Here is a 21051-nt window from a genome sequence, read left to right on the forward strand (position 1 = left end):
TTTTGAATTTTTGTATCAGGAGCACATGATATGCGAGGAGGTGGCACAAAAGTATCACAGGAACATGATATTCGAATTGGTCTCGAAATTTTTGAATCTGTTTTGAAACTTACCTTTTTGTATCAGGAAAATATGAGGCTCGAAGAGGTGGCACAATTTTTAAATCTGTTTTGGAACTTACCCTTTATGTCAGGAGAATGTAATGTGAGTGAAGAAGTATTATAATTTTTAAATTCTGTCTTGAAACTTACCTTTTTGTATATGGAGAACATAATACTTGAAGAGGTGTCACGAAGAACCTCTGGTATGTATTAGAATTCTGACCAGATTTTACCTTTAGGTATCAGGAGAATTTGTTATTCCTTATTTATGAAAGACCTTAATCAAATAATAATTTAAGACGCAATAATTTTTGCTTACTTACTCTACTAAAATTTTACATGTTAAGATACTAGGTTGGGTCGGGTTAGCTATCTACCGGGAATTAACGTACTCAGGCATGATCCTGTTTGTAAGAATGATTATTAAAAATTAGGTTTAGGTCTACAGTGATGTATCGGTGTGTCATTTGACCTCTGAAAATGCTAGTTGCAATGTTGGCGAAAGATCGGAATATTTTATTCAAAGGACACGGCTTACACCAGGAAGCCTCGATTAGTATCAACTATGATTACAAAGTAGTTCGATAATCTATGAAAGAAAAAGAATTGCAACGTTAGGGGTAGCATTCGCTGTAAACGAAATCACATTAATTGCTCGAGTTTGCAACTTTTACAGGAAACTGACGCCGCGGAATATTTTTCAATACTTTGAAAATGTACATCGTCGATGATGTATGGCGAGTTGGCGAGTCGCGACGACTTATTCGATTATAGAAATTGAACAATTAATCTACATTAATCTATACCGCTATGGCGTATGGAACGTTTTTTTTTTTTTTATTATTACATTCTCGTTGAAAATATTCAGATATATTCATTTTATACACATTTGAATACAAAAACACTGGTTTCTCGACGAAAACGATAAAGTTCGATTAAATTTTCGAGTAAACTATTAGATATTTAACAAAAAAAAAAAAAAAAAACGTGCAATACGTCTTAGATATCGATATTTTGTATGCATGTGCCAAACTACGATTAAACCGGTTCGATAGTTTTCCTAAAATCGTGCACACCGTTTTGAAAAATATAGTTTCACGAAAAATCGCCTTAAATCTCAATTACAATTTCAACTGTGATAAAACGCAAAGATTATCTCGGTATTACTTACTTCGATATATATATATATCTAAACTATAATATGGATTCTCTCGTAACATACCAATCTCTGCTACTCCTAAACTTTTCTATCTAGACGCGATTCGAGCCTCTTTCACGCTCGAGATCGCTGCACGACTTGTCGGTTTCGCAATCGGTATATATTTCCAACGTTTCGATCGATTCGTACCGTATACCGCTGACTTCCAATAACTGCGACGATACTCTATCGCAATCATTCTTAAACACGCAAAAAACCATTAACGCTGCTATCACTCGTCGGCGACTCACTCATACTTTTATCGTTACTTACTCTACTCTCAACGACCAAAGCTTTTCTTACCGTTTCCGGTCGTGTGTACGCATTCGTTACGGTCTCTGTAACGACCGATAAATTGGATACTCGTCTCGAAAGAGTTGCGGCGCCAACTTTCGAGCAAAACGTAACTTCTTCGCATTACCGCTATTTACATGTGCATCGATTCCTTCATCGTTACTTACGAATAAACTAAATACCGTGAAAACTAAATACCGAGTCGCACAGCCCAGCGCAGTGGGCGAGGGTCGTTTCGATGAAAGTAGAAAACGATTGCAGCTAATTGTTTCCTTCTCGCGTTGCCTACGAATTGCGAATTCTATAAATACCATTCCCCATCGCCTCTCGCAATTACCTACATATGCCCGGCGGCCAGCGCCCGAAAACGATAAGGCACGTACTAAGTCATTCGCTAACGAGAAATCAAAGGTTACATTCGTTTGTCTCGCATCCGCCAAAGTAAATACATCTAACGCGACACAAGGAGAAAATTCGACAGCGCCTATGCATAGACTCGCGTTCATTTTTGGACAGCAGAGTACGTTGTATATAATCTTAATACCTAACAAAGAGTAATTCTTTTGTAACGAGTTGCGACATTCGGCCCGAGTGACGGAGCCATAACATTCATTTATTTAATTTAAGTTTATAAGATCAATGAACAAAATAATGCCTAATTTTGAAGAGATTATGCCATAAAACAGTAAGAGAGAAAAAAGCAGAGACAAGCTTACAGATACAAAAGTCTCCGGCGAAGCGACGCAAAGGGAAGTATTCCAAACATTTCACGCTTCCGATTCTCAAAAATAAAATAATACTTGTCGTTAACATCGCCGTTGTTATTACTACCGCTTACGAATATCGCCAAGTTCGATATACAAGGTCCATTTCGTTAAATAAATTTCATAAAAATAAATCTAAATGCGATATTCTCGTTCAGCGTCCACATCATCAGCCACGGCAGTAAGGAGGGGGCAGAGTTCTCCGCAACAGGGCAAATTGGTGGCAAGTCTTCGAATTCGATTCTGTCGTTGATCGCACCACACGTTAGGTCTTATGGAAGATTTGTACGATACAATTTGTCGGTAGTAGCGTAATGATTCTGCACACCGAAGTACGTCGCGCAGCCACGCATACAAGTATCGGATACCTCCATCACGCGAGAACGAGAAAGGATTAACGTAAGCTAAACCATTTGTCCTCGAGCGAAATGAATCGGTGTATACCGTTGTCAAATATCTCGCGCATTTTCATTCTCTCTCACTCACTTCCATTCCCGTCTTCTGCAAGCCGTCGAGAAGCCACGAACGTGAGGGTCAGCCCCGATCCGAGTAACGAAAGCTCGCTTCCTGGAACATAAATTATACCAAACCTCGAAAGATGCTCGTCATCGGGCCTTACTCGTGAACATCTTTCAAGGCACTATGCGAACGTAACGAGTCGATGATGCTAAACATGACTTAGGTCAACGATTATCTATGTAAAGTCTTTCCTCTTGAGAAGGAAGGAGAGTGAGAGAACTGAAATTCCTACGAGCGAAAAATGATATTTTTGACGCTTTCATGGGCCGGATTCTTCATGGTTGACGGTAACCGAGGCTTCCGGTTTGAAATCGCGTCCTCTCCTAGATTCTTCCAGAGTCAAATGACACTGAATTTTGTGTGTGTGCTGTATATGTATATCAGAGCTACCCATAAATAATGCGTTTTTCTCCTGCTTCAAATTTTAACGACATTACTTATGGGTACTTTTAATATTATTCTAGGGGTTTTACACTAAGTTTCGAGTCTATTTGAGACAAATTGTATTTTCCTTGTAATAATATTGGTAATTCTTTTTACGAATATATTCCTTTTCACCTAATACATCCCTATACACATAGAAAACTTCTGTAACTATTTACGTAGGTATCTTAAACACTCATCGTCGTATCTATACAACTTACTTGCCACAGTATGTAGTAAATTTCCATTAAACATGTGTCGTTTTCAATCGAATGTTTCTTGTACTATAACGTAACAACTATGTTGTTTTATTTTTTTTCTCTCTCTTCTTATTATAATCAAATTTAAGTAACACTTAGTGTCTGTCGTAAAATATCGTTTCTTCCTATTATACATTTAAAAAAAAGTAAACTCATTTAACCCTTTATAGCTGTACATGGAATTAAACTTCTCCGATAAACTATGCACGTTTAGAATAATTTTACTCTAAAAACGAGAGACTATTTTAAATCTATTTAGAAATAGAAACAGATTTTTCTATGATATAAAAATATTTAACTCTAAAGGGTTAGACAAATTTGGATGAACACCTTGTTTCTCTAATGAAACTACGAACTATATTAACTAACAAAATTATTTTACAATTCCATATTTAAGAATCATAGTTTGTGCAGGATAACATTATCGCAATAGAAGCCATTGAATGGCTCGTTTTGTTCTTTCTTTCTTTATAATTACAAATTTATAATTAGTCATCAGGTAGATGCAAATTTAAAAGTAATGCAGAGTTGCCGATGTATACCGCTAATGAATAAAAGAAAAAGAGTATCAACGAGTAGAGCGTGTTGAATTCCGTTCTAGTGGATTCGTTAAGGTGAGGTGGACGGCATTGAATTAAACTGATTCAACATGTTGCAGCAATAACATGGAGTCAAAATGTTTGCGTTCCTTCGATCAAAATATACAAAAATATTTAATCAGAATCGCCACTTGACAGGAAAACGAATGTAATAATACAACGTATTTGTATAGTACAAAATAAAAAACTTATAGAAAAGGATTTCTAAATACGAACAAAATATATTTTTCAAAAGTAAAAGTATCCAATTTCGTTATGAAGTAATAATTCATCGCATAGTACATAGTGAAATTATATTTATTTTTTTTTTTTTTTTGAAAAAATAATAGTTACTATATAATTTACTGCATTATTTCTATCGGTAAAGAAGTTTCTGTTCAACATACCTCAATTGTTGTTGCACTTTCCGACCAACTTGTCCTTTTCTCCCATTTTTACTGCACTGTTTCTTAGATTCACATGCCAATCGCTAAGCTTGTGAACTACTACTACTATTTTCTCCTTGGTTGATAGGATCTAGCGAAATATCTCCTCTGCGATCAATAACGTGGCTGAAATTATTTTAATTATCAGTATCGTTCGTTTATTACTTTCATGATGTTAAAAAATATCTCAAAGCTATTCTCTTCTATTGAATAATTATGATGTCTAGAATATTAAATCAAATTAATCTACGATTGGATTAGAAATTATTTACTCACTCTCTATGAATAAAAGACGTACTACTTCGACAGGTTTCATCAGTTGGGTCTGAAGAATTATGCGCGCTTGTGCGATCGGTCCAATAAACGGAAGTTTTACTTTTTGATGTTACGTCGGACTGATGACTTTCCATTCGTTTACTTTTTTCCATTGAGGTTTCATTACTGCTAGATCCTTCTGTTTCATCAACTGGTAGACATGTCTTGATCATTGCTTCCAAGCAATTAACAAACAACTGCGCACTTTTAGCTGTGCAATTGGACTACAAAATATCATGTATTATCATTTTAATTGCATTTCTGACAACTGTAAGAACATTAAGTATATTTTTTCATGAATTATCAATACATATTTACTCACGTTTGTGTAAGGACCTGCAAACCTCCATAATCCTCCAAACCCACAGCTTTGTAAATAGTGTAATTGTTGTTGACTTGTATCCTCGGATGATATCATATTCTGTATAATTGCTTGTACCGAGTTTAGTATACCTTGATCATGACAGGAGCATAAAACGCTATTGATTTTTGCGTCGAGCAAATTATGACTGCAAATAAGTTTATAACTATTAAAATAATATTAAATAATATTTATGGTGACTTCATTGTAATATTACTCGCTATATTTTAATATTTTACTTTATAAGTTATATTTTTCTTTTTAATAGTATCTCTCAAAGAGTTAATACATATATGTATATGTGTATGTTCTGAGAAAATTTTTATAGAATAAAAAAAAAAATACTTACATCACTGGAAACACCTTTGGAAACACAACAGAGGCTTCCGCGAGGTATTCGTAAAGAATCCGTTGTTCATTTTCGTCAGATGAATTTTTCACCAAAGTGACCAAAACAGTTAAAACTAAAGTTTGAGTTGAAAAGTCTGTCAGTACTTCCGGATCGAGTAATACATTGTTTTCGTTGCTCACGCTTACTCTGGCACTTCGATTCTGTATAAATTACAAAAACTTTAGTCTGTATAATTTTTGTAGTCACGGTTCAAATTAATAAATGCTTTGAGACAGTTAGCAAAAAAAAAAAAAAAATTAAGCGGTAAATATATAATGCAATATCTATTCGATTTCATTGCATAAACCTGAAAAAATTAAGCATCGATAAATATATTGACAATCTTGTGACATAAATGCATGCTAACATAAAATGAAAAAAACATTGTAACATAGAGTAGAAAAGGACTTTAAGCATTTACATGTAAATAGAATATAAAAAGGGGAATATAAAAGATGACATAATATACCTTTGGTTCTGTTTCTTCGGTTGTTTTCGTTTCCTTTGCAGTTGGTACAGAAAAAGATCGCTGCGTTTTAAATAAAATCCGTCCAGTCTTGTTAATGACGCGTACATCGTCATTTTTTGGACAAATTGATGGGGTATGACACATATAAGTGACAAGTTACATTGTGTATTACACAATCCAGGCACAGGCAAGGTAGATATAGGCAGATGTGAGCATAGACATCGATAGAGTAAACAGAGGTGACATACAAGAACACAATACAACAAGTAATATTATTCAATGTAAAATCGATCTTTCATCTTTAGAACTATATTCAAAATATAAAACAAGTGTTTTTTATTTCTTTCCTCTTGAAATACCAATGACATTTGAAGTATGTTTTGAAAAACGTAAGAGAGAAAGGGTTTTAACTAATAAGGGGAAAGAAGACGATATAGAAGAATGAATAATTGATACCGTTATAGAAAATAACACGAAACAAATAAAAATATACTAAACAGATAAATACAACGACAAATGAATTACTGTACAGGATCAACCAAAACCCCGGTACAACTGTAAGAGAATTGATTCTTTGTCGCCCGCAATCCTTTGAGAGTATAACTTAATCGCGACCTGCAAGTTCTCTTCGCAATATTTTCAATTCAATTCTTTCTTATAACGACAACAAACGGTAATTATCGAATGACTATTAAAATAGTCTATAAAATTTAAAGAATGTAAGTAACACATAGCCTGAGGACACGCTCGGCAGGAATTACTTCTTTACAGGAGCGCCCTTAACAAACCCAGGACCCGTGACAAATACATAAAAGATACTAACAAGGAGGAGACCAAAAGTGAAAAGATGCTTTCTCAATTCATTAAAAAATGATCAGAATTTAGTAAGTATGTAAGAAGCACAGATCTTCCGTTTTACAAATAAATACTTTCTTTGTGGTATCACTTGAATAATTGTATCTATCGAATGCTGTTAACTATTGTTCAACTTCTATTAGCTAAAAATATTGACCTTTAATTCCATTCAATTAAAAATTTTAATTAAATAATTCATCTAGACGTAGGAGTAGAGATATACAAGTTGTTAAAATTCACATTTTCACTTCTAGTCTTTCCGTAGTGAGTACTACGGTAATAAACATTCTGTTTACTTTACAACTTTAAAGTAAATATAAATTTACTGCCTGTTTTTCTTTCTTAATTGCTTGAATAGGGCCTGCGTACATAAAGAATCCCATGATCTCGACAAGTCCCACATTCTTAAGAGCTTCGGCAAATGTGTGTATGTGTGTGTTTGTTGAAACTTGGAGTCCATGATAAGAGCCCTGCTTGCATATGCCTAAGAGCAGTTCTTGCTTATTTACGTCTTTTATTCGAATATTTTTAAAGAAGGACAGTGAAAATAATAAAATATATATTTAGTTTTGTAACTCGGTTGTTACGAGGAGTCAAGATTTGTAATAGTACGTGCATTCACGTAAAGTGACCGATATTGCTATATTCGAAACTTAAGGATATATGAAAAATTTCAATACAAATATTCTGTTGGAATGACACCTTATGTGTCTCTATCTATATAATCAATCAGGTCCATAATAAAGTGTCTCCAAAATAAAAACAAATGATATGATCACTAGAAATGATGAAAATAAAATTTACCTGATGCGTTGAATACTGTTTCTGCTGTCTAGCTTGAGTAAGCGCAGATTGATCGAGTAGATCCCACGATTTTTGTCGACGATTAGTCGGATTGCTAGATGTTGCATTGGCTGTATCCTGTATAATAATATACAATTCATTACAACCTTGTATTATAACTAAATGAATTCATTTAAAAAAAATTGATTTGTTTTTCTAATCTTCCTCCCCACTTCACTTACAATATATTTACACCCTATAATTTGTCCATTTAAACCAAATAACTTTTGTAAAAATATTTTTTTATATTTAAAATATTATTTTATAAAGCTTATAAAAAAAACTCTATGGATTCGCGTGAAGCTTGGAATCGTTTAACATTTTAAGAGTAATCATAACCAATATAAAATTCACTCACTGTATTGTGTGGAAGCAAATTATCAAGACAGTCTGTACTACCAGATTCTGTATTTTTGGCAACCGAATGCCTAATATGACATCTACTTCGCACTTCTTCGGATACGGATACCAATGCTAATTGTATATAAATATAACAATTATTAATTTTCATTCAGACAAGGAGATTAATGAAAACTTACCAGATAAGTAAGCTACGCTTTCTGGCGTTACTTCAAATTTGTCTCTCCTAGATGGTTTAGCCGTGATGCCTAACAACATAGTGAGTACTCTAGCTGTTCTTGTTACAGTGGTTGGCGTGGGATGCCTGTATCCTTTTAAAAGGTGTCCAACCAATGCAAAATGAAAATTGGATTTGAACGAGAGTCCTACAGCTTGATCCAATTGTTTGAAGTGCCATTCTAAAGGCTCACGTGTCGATATCATAACATTTTCTAAAGTCTAAAACAACATTATAATTCATTGTAAAAGTACTGAAACGCATTGAATGTAATTATAATACAAGATGAAAATGTGTGAATTTTTACCTTATCATCAAAAGTTCCTTGGGAATCTAAAGTATGCAAATTCTGCTCGAGAAGAGCTAAACCACATGCATACAAAGATGCTTCATCCAATTGAAGGACAGATGTTGCGACCCAAAATAAATATCGATGTATGGGAGATTCCTTCAAAATATAATAAGGAACACAAATCCAGTAAATTTAGGATTGCTTAAAAATATATTATATCACGACGGAATGTAACTTACGGGTCTAAGTAATGGTTGTAGTCGAGTGAGGCACATAATAATTGCTTCGAGTAATGTAATATCGTTAAAACTCTCAAGCGCTTTCACCAATATCTTTAACAACTGTTTCATATCTTGATCGGTTATACTTTTACTGATACAACCGAAAACGATCAAAGCTCTTGGCTGAAGAGCTGGGTTAAAGCAAAAAGCGAAATTTTTCGCCAAAGACGTCCAAGTTTTCAACCAATCGCATTGCGGAATGTCTCGCATACAAGCCTCCATAATTTCAAGGAGAGCATCCGTTATGATTTCCAAACTGGTTAACGAGAGTCTTTCTTTGTCGTGCGTTCCGGTAACGCTACGCTCGTTACTAAACCATTTCTCGTTCGAATGTCTATAACTAGATCTAAATGCTGTACCCGCAGCAGACTTTACTTTACTAATACCAAAAAGTAAATAAAATTTTGGTAGAGAAAATTCATCCAGACTCATTCGCAATATTCGGTAAGTATCTTCTGAAAACGAAGGGGAACTACAAGTGCAAAGCGAGTGAATGCTATTGATAACCAAACCATGGGTGGATGCTCGCATACTCAGACTTCCGGAGCAAACGAGAAACGTTACCGTGTGAAATAAATAAGGTAGATGTTTTCCTACGTCCAAACAATTATTAAAGGACAACATCAGTAAATATCTTGCTAGAATAGCTATATCATCCCATCTCGTATGTTGCAAAACTCGACAAAGTCTTCCTATTACTTTCTTTGCCACTAACTGAACATTTCCAGAAGCCAACGCTACAGCTGTATCAGCCATTATTTCAACCGTTGGGGAACCGAGCCCAAAGCTGACGCTACGCTGAATGAAATTATCCAAAACTGTATCTATCAAATCCGGCAATCTTCCAATTGTGCTCCATATCTTGGCTTGTATACTTGGGTACATTTCCACCTCCTCGATAGTTAACGTAATTAATTTCTCTAAAATCTTTGTTACTTGCTTCTGACGGTTACCTCCTCCATCGTTAGGTTTATAGAATCGAACGAGATTATTTAACCACGGAGTCATATATTCTAAACAGAGGTGTTTCAATTCGATACTCGACAATCTGAACCCTTGTATACATTCCTCTAGAAACTCGAGCGTAAGGTGAGGATCCTTCGCAGCTAAAGTTTCGCTTAGGTGTTTAATGAATATCGTATTATTCGAAGGTATGCAAAGTCCAGATGTTTCCAGGAGTTGCCCTTCAATTTTCAAATCAAAAGTGGCAGTTAATGCGCATAGTTGATTATACGCTGCTGTTCTTAAATTTGGATCCGAACTACCAAGATTCAATAATGCCATGTTCAATAACGTGCCAGGTACGTGTTTAGGTCTAATCTTTGGATGAACAGACACAGATTCTGGCTGGGATAATACCCATCGATTTCTTATGTGAATTATAGCTTGAACGATATTATCACGATCGTTATGAATAAAAGACAGCGGGCCAGTTTCGTTAGAAATGGTCAAAGTGAATTGATTGTCATCTAGTAAACAAACTTTTTCTATTTCCGATGCGTAATAAACGTCATTTAAAAAAACCGAATGCGACAGTACTTTGCATCTCTCCGCTGAGGTAATTTGTATAGCAGTTGGTCCAACTTTCACGGATACCTTAGTTTCTTTGTGAGACAGTTTCAGAGCACTGTTAAACACCTTTAAATCTTCGTCGAGAGAAAGTGTAGCGCCAGGCAATTTTTGTTGGTCAACGTCAATTACGTCGTTTAAACGGCCTGGCCCATCGAGGAAGACTACTTTTTTGTTATTTTTCAATGGTGCCAAGATTCTATCGTGAAACTTTGTATATTCTCTTACCCAACTGTTGCAATTGTAAATGTATGCAGCATGAATCTTTTCGTAAGCAACTTCTGGTAATACGTAAAACCATTTCTGTAGAAATTCTGTCCTAAATCGATTCTCTGAACACATATGGGTAAAATCGACAACTAATTCAAACGGGGAATGACAAAACGGTTTTAGAGTGAGAATAACATGATACATCAACAAATCACCATTCGTGTCGTCGATCTTATAACGTCTGGCAATATAATAAAACACTGGATATCCTTGTTTGCTAGTGCCTGCTTGGTAGAAAATATTTAAATTCTTGATACTCTTGAATTCTTCTTTTTCGTGCATATTATGTTTCACCATAATTTCTTCGAAATTAGTTGAAGACATATCGATGCTTGACCATGGAGCATAGGATGAAGAAAATAGTAAATGCGAATCTACTGGTTTGTGTTCTGGAGGCCCAAGGTACGCCAATAATGTGGCCATTTTATCAAAAGGTCTTCTACCTACTGCCTTATGGTCTCTACTACTGCTAAGATAGTCACCGATTCGTTCTTGATGGTTCCAAAGCAATCTATGTAATGCTAAAACGTTAGCATCCGACACAAATGACATCGGATGACTGGCCTGATCCACTGTTTCGCAATCCGATGCTATCTGTATGAAAAATCTTCTTCCAATTTCAAAGTGTGCCCGTAAAAAATCATTGAAGGGTAACATGTGCTGCTCTTTACTAAATTCCACGTGATTTGCGATATTTTGAAGTATTTTAGACATAAGCATTAGCCCTCTTTTCACTTGAGGAGGTACAGATTCATTCACGATACCCATCTCTTGGGGTGAAACAATAGCTGGATTGATGAATCGCAAAAATATTACAGTTCCTACGGCTCCGATATTATTTTGTGGACATTGTGGAAATCTTTTACTGAGTACTTGATATAAACAATGGCACATTGACCGCAATTGTGGTGGAAATCTGAAAAATAGAATTAACCTACATAACAAAATGAATCTGTTTACAAGTACAAAGAAAAAGAGATATTGCGAATATAAACTTTATTATAAATTATTTAAACATTTTTCATCAACATACCGATCAGCTGACGATACTATAGCATCGAATACTTTTTGAGTCAATGCTATTAAATTGCGTCCGTTTTGTTCTATATTTTCATTGGTATCTATCCTTGCACTATCGACTTCGAAACCAGTCGTAGGATCATCCAATAAAGGCGTAATTAAAGGTTCGAGCAGATTTTGTAAATAACTTGCACCATAAATTTTAAAACAGAATGCCATAATTTTGCTTCCAAGACTGTTTCCTCGGAATAGTGTTTGCATACAATCGGACACTTCGACCTCGCGATAAAACATATTCCATAAAAGAGGCGATAGTAAGTGTTTCGCATCGAACAATGTTACAAAAACTCGTGCCAATTCGTCCATTTGATTCGTTGTCACAACATTGGCTAAAGCCATTGCAATAGGTAATTCCCCTTTGTCGCTAATCATTGTAACGAGTTGAACCAATTGCTCGAATCTATCAGCTAATACTGTTTCCGCTAGTGTATCAAATTCTGTTCCTTGCTGAAGAATTTTAGTGAGAACTTCCATGAATGCTGCTCGTGTTTGTAAATCTGGATTATAGCCTAAACCTGTAAATCATAAGGGATTTAGAAGCTACAAATAAAAGAAAAAAAAAAGTATCAAGTTACATTCACATGCAAGACTAAAGACTTTTACTTACTTAACGAATGCATCAAGCCACTGTCAATGTTTGCACTAAGCAGATTACTCATAGCTTGTATGGTAGCATTGCGCAATGTAGATAATTTACCGCTAGTTAAACACGGTTGCTGAGATACGAGCTCTTTTTCTTCGGCAGCTGCTTCATTGCAATCGTTTAATAAATTCATGAAAAGAGTAAAATATTTTAAAAATAATTCAGATTTTGCTTCCATTAAATCGCCACGATCAGACTCTTCGGGTTGAAGAGGAAGACCTCGTAATAATGCTCCGACTGCTTCCATACAAGCTTGATCTAAATCCCTAGAAAGTAAAATAGAAACATTCAAAAAATTAATATTGAATATTCAAAGAAACACTAGTAATAATAATTTTTTAATTATTCAAAGTAATTCAACATAAACGTATCTCATAGAAAAATTGTTTACCGAGTGTAAACAATTAAGTCTCCACTAGTCGATGGAGTAATCTGGTGAGTGGCACCCATCACCCAGTCGGTTAAATATTCCACAAGTTTATTCCTGAACTTCATTTCTTGTCGAAACGCTAAATCGTCACGCCTTTTCATCATCGTTTCGACGAGTTGGCATAATTTTGTTTTAATATGTATAGAATGTACAGTCATGTCCAAATGTCTAACATATCTAACGATCGCTAACATCATCCCTTCTATACTGGTCATTCCAAGGTATTCAGAAGGTTGATCCGACTTTGAATTCAATATATTTTTCATTATAAATATAATATGCTCGATAAATTGAGTATTGCCATCCATTACTATAACCTGTCCTTCTTGATTAAAGAATTTTTCGACTATGCTTTTGATCTGATCGAAGAGTATCGGATACAACGCTGGGCTCATTTCGTGGCCTACCAATTCTTTAACATGTTGTTGAATTTGATTTCCAAATTTTTCATTGTTACAGATTAGTAAGCGCAATAAATTGAAAACAAACTGCGTACATTGTACTTCTTGGCTTGGCTTTGACAAACAAGATGTAGGCTCCTGCTGTTTCGTCGAACTTTTCTTTGATTCTGGGTTCGAAGGCATGCCTGATAATGGTCTATTCGGATAACGTTTTTGCAAACATACGCCACCCAGAGCACAGAGAAATCCTGTCATGTTTGCCCACTCGTTAATTTGCTCCTCTAATTCATGTTCGGAATTTTGATGCGATGCTCTACGCTTTCCTGTGCTTCGATAAAATTCCATCTGACCATCTTCCGTCTTAGATTTAGGATAACTTACTAACTGTCGAGAAGTCACTTCCCAATTTTTAAATGTTTCTTCCCATGCCTAAATATGCAATAAAGCGTATCTTACATTTATAATCGATTTTTATCTTTCGATGTTTGATTGTAAAATATTACTTGTGTGCAATAATTAATTACATTATAATATTTACAACGCAAAAATAATGCTTCGATGTGAACTATGATAAATACGTAATAAACAGGAGAACTCATCGCTATTATTATTACTACGAATTGTACTAGTTAATAAAGATATGAAACATGAGTGATCGATATACATACAGGCTGTACACCGTTTACACAATGCTCTATCTTCCTCAATAAGGCCATAATTCTTTTTTGTAAAGCAGCGCGCCCTAAAACGTACACGATATACTCGTTCAATGTATAATTATCATTATTAATACTACTCATAAAGCAACTATACGCAAAATATTACGATTAAAATAATGACAAGAAAGTAATATAGCGTTAATTCTATAATGTATAGAAATTTTGAACACTTACCATGATTATGATCGTGATAACATATCTTACTTTCCCCGCTGGCTGTTATGGTAACAAGGTCTTTAATACTCTACTGCAGCCATATAAGGATTATACTAATCAAAATACAAAGTGAATTCAAAAATTCATGAATGAATGTTTGAATTCAAGTAAAAATATCTTCGCTAGAGACCCGAATCGAAATGGATTTAAACAAATATTTTTTCGGTCGTCTTTTGACCCAAATTTAATAAACTTTTCAATAAGAAGTACTAACAATCTGGTTTTTAGCTATACTTGGTGACTTCATTAAAAATTATTTATAAATTCTTGAAAATACATTATAAATTACACGTGTAATTTAAAAATAACAAAATAAAAATTATTTTTACGTTGCATGTATGTTTAATATATCGTTGTAATATTATACTCGACATTAAAAGTATACTATTTAAAATTAATCTTACAAAACAATATACAATTTAGTAGTCGTTTCTCGATTCGAATTCCTATTTTCTAATGTAAAAAAATATTATATTTCATATTCAAATATAAAGATAATGTTGATGTTTTATAAATTCTAACTCACCAGTGATTAACACAGTAGAAGGTTGCGCCAATTCAAGGTATAAATGATAGTTGGGAAGTAAACAAGTTACTGCTACATCATCGCTACCGCAACGCACTTCCGCTTCTTTGCATAGCAATGTAAAACAAGACATTGATACTAAAACCGCTTCCATATTTATACTCCACAAGTACATGAACAACACAACCTGAAAAAAACAAATATTATAAATCTACTTAATCTTTGAACTATTACATGAATTAGTAGTTTATTGTACTTATGAAAATACAAACAAACCTCTAGTGTAATGTGTGCCTGCTTACAAATAGCAATCTGGCTACCCACGTTAGCGTAATCTTTATGTTGCGCCAGGAAAGCATTTCTACAAATCAGTATTTCTCTAATCCATTTTAATATACAAGTATAATTAACAATTTGATGTTGAATCAATTTTTCAGAAATCGAGAAGAGAACTTGGGAACTGACATCCCAAAAAGTATGAATCGGCGCTTCTGGATTCCATGTTTTTATTTTATCTGGATGATGCAATACTAATAATGCTTCCATTGCTTCGTATGCTATGTCTGGCATTGTTGGTTGATGAATTAAGGAAACTAAACCTTTAATTAATTGCAACGTAGAGCTCTGTATTTCATGACCAGCTTTTCCTTCATTCTGTAAAATAAAATAAAAATTTGTAAGCGTATAGTTTATATACGATATTCGTTCTACAAGCTATAACCATGGCGTCTATACGGGATACTTACATACAGTAGTAACATAGGATCGGCATGAATGAGTTTCACCATCCACAAGAGTAAATTTCTATAACTCGATATTTCTTCTCCGCGATCCCTGTATTTATTCTGTTCTTTACCTTTGAGGGTTAAACTGTGAATCATTCGCAACGGTGTGTGTGATATGTAACTCTGTGTGACTTTATTTAAAACATCAGTAAACATATTTCTAAGTTCTGTACTACGTGAATACAGAAGATCTATTTGAGGCCACCATTGCAGTCTTGGTTGAGTTACAATTCTAAAATAAAAATAAACATTTAATTTACATAGAGTGTAATACTATTTTCGTATGTATGTATAGTTACAACGTAATGTTCCGCTTACTTGTATAATGAGCTAACCAAGACGAATTGGTATGTCGATGGAAAACTCAAGTTCAAGCAAACTGTAAGTACTTCGTTGTTGTGAGGTTTAATACGAAAACAGCTAACAAAACAGTCTATCATTAGGTCGATGTCTTGGGCAACGTAATTCTGACCACGAGAAAATAGTTTGACTGGATTAAAAAATAGTGCCATCAAATCATTCATTACGTGTTGAACAAGCGTGAAGATAACGTTGTTCGAGTCCCGATTATTTATATAAGTTGATGCTTTACAAAGTTTAATGCAAGTGACCGCTGCAGCTTCTACTAGTTGTTTACTAGAACTACCATGCATTCCTAAACCTCGTTTAACGCTGTCGATAAATTGTTTTTTCTTTGAATGTTTCGGCGAACAAGGAGCACCAGAATCAGCATTCACTATTTCCTCCAAAACTTTTGGCGAAAGTATAAGAAGCATAATTTGTAAAGGCCAAACAGCTGCAGCTCTTCCCTTTTTATTGTCTGCAAACGTATCGAGAATATCGAATAATTCTTCGCATGCTTTTCCAAGATCTTCGTTAGGCTTTTTATGAAGATCGGCAAATTCATGCGGATAAGTATCCATCCAATTCCAAATTGCTTTTTCCAAGGAATTCATAAGAACTATGTGCGCTGATTTTTTGAGCTGTTTAAATTTTTGGATCGTTTCTACAATAACAACAAGTATAGTATTAAACGACACGTTATGTATCTTCTTGAAAACAAAACATTTGTATATCTGTTATACTAAAGGATGATACAAATTGATTTTTATACACCTCTAAAAAAAATAGTAAACGTACCAGTTAAAAGTTTTGTTAGCCTGTAAACATCCACGTTAATGTGCTGAATTAATTCGATGTCGCTGTAATTGGCATTCTCGTCGCCACATTTTGCTAGTTCCTGGAGTGTAGCCGATATTCTGTTGAATACAGCATTGAAGAAGTTCAAGCTCAAAGCAAACAATACTTTGCTCGCCAAATTTTTTAAATGAGCATTTTGAAGACTATCGTTTGGTACATCTGAAAATAATATTCGGTTATTTATACATATAATTCCTCGCAACAAAATTTAATATCGTATCGATAAAATATTTTGTTAACCGTATTTAAATTCTCATTACCTATGAATTGGCATATCTCTCTAAGCAGAAACTTTACGTTCATAGTCTCGTCAAATTTAGCCGTGTCTTTTGGTTGATTCGCAAGACACTTTTCCAAAGTGTCCAAAACAATAACGATAGATTCATAGGAATGCCGATCTTGGTCTGTGCTATGAAATATGCGTTGACCCCCGATACATGGTACCATTTCATTAACACTTTGGAGTATCTTAGTGAGACTGGATATTACAAGGGAAAAACGGTAACGAGAAATTTGTATCAAGCATTTTTTGTTTCTTTCTTCATTCATACGAGAGTGGCTGGTTTGAGGGCCACTGTGACACGGCAACTACATATAAAAAAAAAAAAATTCATTATTTAGATATTTTATATATAAAAAAAAAATTATTAAATTTTCATTACCTAATGATCTTTCTATCCAAAATTATTACAACGAAAAGTGGATGTACTAAGAACAATTTTTCAATCAAATATACGAAACATAAATGTAAAATACAACCACTTTTGCAAAACATGTTTTCATTTCGAAATTTTTGGAATCACAACAGGATTAGAAAAATATTTTTAAATTCGTACAACTATTTTTATCGTTAAATCTCAATGCAATTAGAAAGATCTATTACGTATATTATTATAAACGAGCCATTTACTTTAAAAAAAAACATCGTGTAATTTAAGCGCACCGAAGTTTACTATAGATTTGAATTCCTCGTTAAGCCGTGCGCGAAGCGAATGCAATTTTCATTCACGTATCCGCGACACGACGGAAGCGACATTACATGGATATAGAGGGTGTCTCAAAAATGTTGCCACACCTTGAAAGGGGTGGTTCGGGAGGTGATTTGAAACAACTTTTTCCTTAGCGAAAATGTTGTCCGAGGGTTATTGAAGGAGATATTAAGAGAAAACACTGACCAATCAGAGCGCGAGGATACTGGTGGAGCGGCCGCGGTAGCGATGGCTACGCGCTGAGCGGCCGCGAACAAGTGACTCGACGTCAGAGAGGATAAAAACCAGGGCCGGCGTGACCTTTCGCGGGGCCTGAATTCACATTCAAATCCTACACTTAAATTTTACGAGGAATTATTTATTTACAAACGTTGTTATATATTATATATTTTTTATAAGATAAATATTAAATAATCGTACTTAGATGATTTTTGTCACTCCTTTAAACTGAATCATCGCTACTAAAAAAATGTCTTGCATCTGTTAATGGTATCATCATTCTGTAAAAAGTTAATCAAAATCGGTGCCTTTTAATTGGGTAATTTTCGTAGACCGCGGTGCCAGGTTCCGGTGAACGCGCTGAACCTGCCTTGCGTCGGCCCTGGTTTCACCCATCGCTGTTTGTTCGCGTATGAGCGCGGCCGCTCAGCGCGTAGCCTTCGCTACCGCGACCGCTTCAACGGTAAACGCGCGCTCTGATTGGTCGGGGTATTTCGTTAATATCTCCTTTACGAAGCCTTGTACAACATTTTCGCTAAGGAAAAAGTTGTTTCAAATCACCTCCCGAATCGATCTTGACGATCTACTTTAATAACAAATTATAATTGTATTCGACGGTATAAATAAATAAATGTCACAGATTTTATTTCTATCATTCGCTATGAGATGTCGTAGCTTTCATTTTGATCAAACGAAAGGAATATTTCTCGATATTTTTCTAGAGCAGAAGAAATGTTTCCGTACAAATGATTGAATCGAAAAGTAAATAAGATTCGCAACAACGTGTTCAAATGATACGTACATTTTGGAACACCTTGTACAATACACCTTAAGCGAATAGCTGTAGAGAGGAAAGGGAGAAGGGGCGAAGGTCAAACCGTGGAGTCCACGGCATGTAGAGGGAGGAGATCACTAGAAAGCATCTTCCCATGAATGAACGAATCAATCAACGAAACAAACGAATGACGGCGTGACACGCTCACGGGGACAACAGTGGCAACGATTAATGACTAAACACCAAACAGAATAATAATAATTAATTGATTACATTTTTCGAATTAAGTAGAACTTTGCTGTACAAGATACATCGCTACATCGTTAAAAATCCATTTCGCGTTTATCGCGACGCTAAAAAAATTCGAAACCGGTGAAACTAACAAACAAAAGAGACAGGTACAAATTTATATAATACAAACAACGAAAACATTTCTAAAAATCTCTTTCATCGTTACGTGTCTAATTAAACTACAAACGGTTGTTTCGCGACGATCGTTTAATCTTCTCGAGTTTGCCCGAGAAGATCGGAATTAACAAACGTCAAGCGAAAGAATACTACCGAAATGTAACATTCGAAAAATCTGACGGCTGTCAAAGTCGTGTGTTTATTACGGTCTCGGCACTCGTCACTCGCGAAATGCTTCACTCATCGAAACCTAAGTTTACACTTGCTGTGCAATCCTAACGAACGATTACGTCGATAGCGCAAAATTTGACTTTAATTCGACTTTATGTAAGCGATGAAAATAATCACCGGCGGCCTTTCCGAGTGTGAATGGAACACCAGTCGTTCGAATGTTAACGCTAGTTTTTCCATTGCACGTTCCGCGATAAACGAACGGGATACGGGATACGGTGAGATTAACAAGAAAACACAGAAAACACAGGAGGAAGGATAAAGCAAGAAGTGGCAAGAAAGAAAAGAGGAGAGGCTCGAAAAGTGTATGAAGATAAAGGAGGAGAAATAGAGGAAGAGTGCGAGAAGGAGCGAGAGAAAGCACCGGAAAAGGGTACGTAAGAAAGAGAGGGAGATGGTCACAGAGAGGGAAGGCGGACAAGCGAGAAAGAAAACTAAACAGATTTGCGGATCGAGCGATGGTTAGAATGTACCTGTTCCTCGAAACGTGTGATCAGCAAATTCGCCCATTCTTCCGGCTTTTGCGTGCCCATCGCCGTCCGGGGTTCAGTGACGAGCCGTCATCACGTACGACGATTCACCAATTCGCTACGAGCATTCGACATCGGTACATCGCCATTTACGAACGTCGACGGTCGACTGCCAGTCGAGAGAGGAGAGAGCACCGTAACGGCTCGCTCGCTCGCTCGCTCTTTCTCTCCCGTTGGGGAGGGGCGCTATCGCAGAGCCTCAATAATTACGGCAGGTTCTGGAACTAACAAACATACACGCAAATGAAAATGTTACCGACCGAAGGCATGCTGCGTAATATATTCACCTTGTAGTTCTGTCGGAAAGCTCGAAAAAGTGACCCGAGGGGATGCAGACGGGGGCGTACACTAATAATTGACTGATATTAAATTTGTTCTACTGTTCCAGAAATGGAGAAGGCATCAGAGAAGTGTAGACATTTAGGTTATAACAGCAACGAGGAGAAATTCTATTGTGTGTTGACCTCTATTACAGACGTGAGAACACGTCCACGTGCCGAGAACGTTACAAAACTGCCGCTCGAAGGCGGCTTCTCGTTCAACGCGTTCATTTTCCGAGAACGTTGTACAACTGTCGCTCGCAGGTGGTTTCTCGAACGCAACATGGCCGCTTCCCCCACTCTCGTATATAGAATGAGAGAAAAGATCGCCCGGAAACGTGGCACCATCTCTCGGCGAACCGCCCAAGCTTGTCGTGAAATAGTTCTTACATAGCGCCGCTAGGTGGTGCCATAGCATTCGGTATTATTATTTATTTAAAAAACTAGCCACTCGACAATTATTAGTTGAATTATGATAATTACGGTGTAAAATTATACGAATATCAAAAAAAAAAAAGTAAAACATGGCGATACCATTCTCTTCGTACTGTGCAATTTTATTTCAGCAAATATTTCTGTAAAACTTCTAGTTGAAAGGGAGTATTAGACTACACAAAAATGTAAAAGGTAATATTGTTGGTTAATAATTATGGAAAGAAAAGTAAGCGTTAACGAAGTTAATATCATCGTCTAATTTTCTTCGATGCATCACGGAGATACTTTTTCCTCTAGAGTTGAATTCTTGCACGTTTAATAGACGAGTTCCTTATAAT

At 35.5% G+C, this 21051-nt stretch overlaps 1 protein-coding gene and 1 long non-coding RNA gene across 10 annotated transcripts; one reads left to right on the plus strand and one right to left on the minus strand.

Moving 5' to 3' along the window:
* Positions 1-1767: 1767 nt before the first annotated feature.
* On the minus strand, positions 1768-20386 carry LOC128893702 (neurofibromin). Of its 9 annotated transcripts, none has more exons than XM_054154859.1 (24): positions 20246-20386; positions 19902-20182; positions 17067-17394; positions 16747-16965; positions 15925-16612; positions 15568-15838; positions 15098-15475; positions 14822-15008; positions 14254-14295; positions 14029-14102; positions 12921-13789; positions 12494-12795; positions 11840-12401; positions 8926-11722; positions 8702-8842; positions 8357-8615; positions 8176-8291; positions 7779-7895; positions 6120-6206; positions 5609-5811; positions 5221-5407; positions 4860-5122; positions 4545-4709; positions 1768-2924 (listed from the first exon to the last, which is right to left on the minus strand). In XM_054154859.1, exons 2-23 carry the CDS (start codon positions 19959-19961, stop codon positions 4628-4630), a joined length of 8232 nt encoding a protein of 2743 aa, XP_054010834.1. In that variant the 5' UTR covers positions 19962-20182; positions 20246-20386; the 3' UTR covers positions 1768-2924; positions 4545-4627. The 9 variants fall into 9 exon arrangements, with proteins under 9 accessions (XP_054010834.1, XP_054010836.1, XP_054010835.1 ...); XM_054154861.1 differs by lacking the exon at positions 1768-2924 and adding an exon at positions 3419-4247 and having other exon boundaries at positions 6120-6179; XM_054154860.1 differs by lacking the exon at positions 1768-2924 and adding an exon at positions 3419-3684.
* LOC128893722 (uncharacterized) lies at positions 18604-20801 on the plus strand. The gene is made up of 2 exons (XR_008461398.1): positions 18604-19801; positions 20347-20801. It is a non-coding gene; the product is annotated as an uncharacterized LOC128893722 (long non-coding RNA).
* The last annotated feature ends 250 nt before the right edge of the window (positions 20802-21051 follow it).

The sequence above is a fragment of the Hylaeus anthracinus genome, unplaced genomic scaffold (genome assembly GCF_026225885.1).
Source record: "Hylaeus anthracinus isolate JK02 unplaced genomic scaffold, UHH_iyHylAnth1.0_haploid 3, whole genome shotgun sequence".
Lineage (NCBI taxonomy): Eukaryota > Metazoa > Arthropoda > Insecta > Hymenoptera > Colletidae > Hylaeus > Hylaeus anthracinus.

Excerpts from the sequence above, each read along its gene's own strand:
- LOC128893702 (XM_054154859.1), bottom strand. The coding sequence starts at position 19,961 with ATGGGCACGCAAAAGCCGGAAGAATGGGCGAATTTGCTGATCACACGT. Across the intron at positions 15,476-15,567 it reads ATCCTATGTTACTACTGTAT|AATGAAGGAAAAGCTGGTCA; the intron begins GTAAGTATCCCG and ends TTTATTTTACAG. Across the intron at positions 14,296-14,821 it reads TTCTACTGTGTTAATCACTG|CCAGCGGGGAAAGTAAGATA; the intron begins GTGAGTTAGAAT and ends TTACCATAACAG.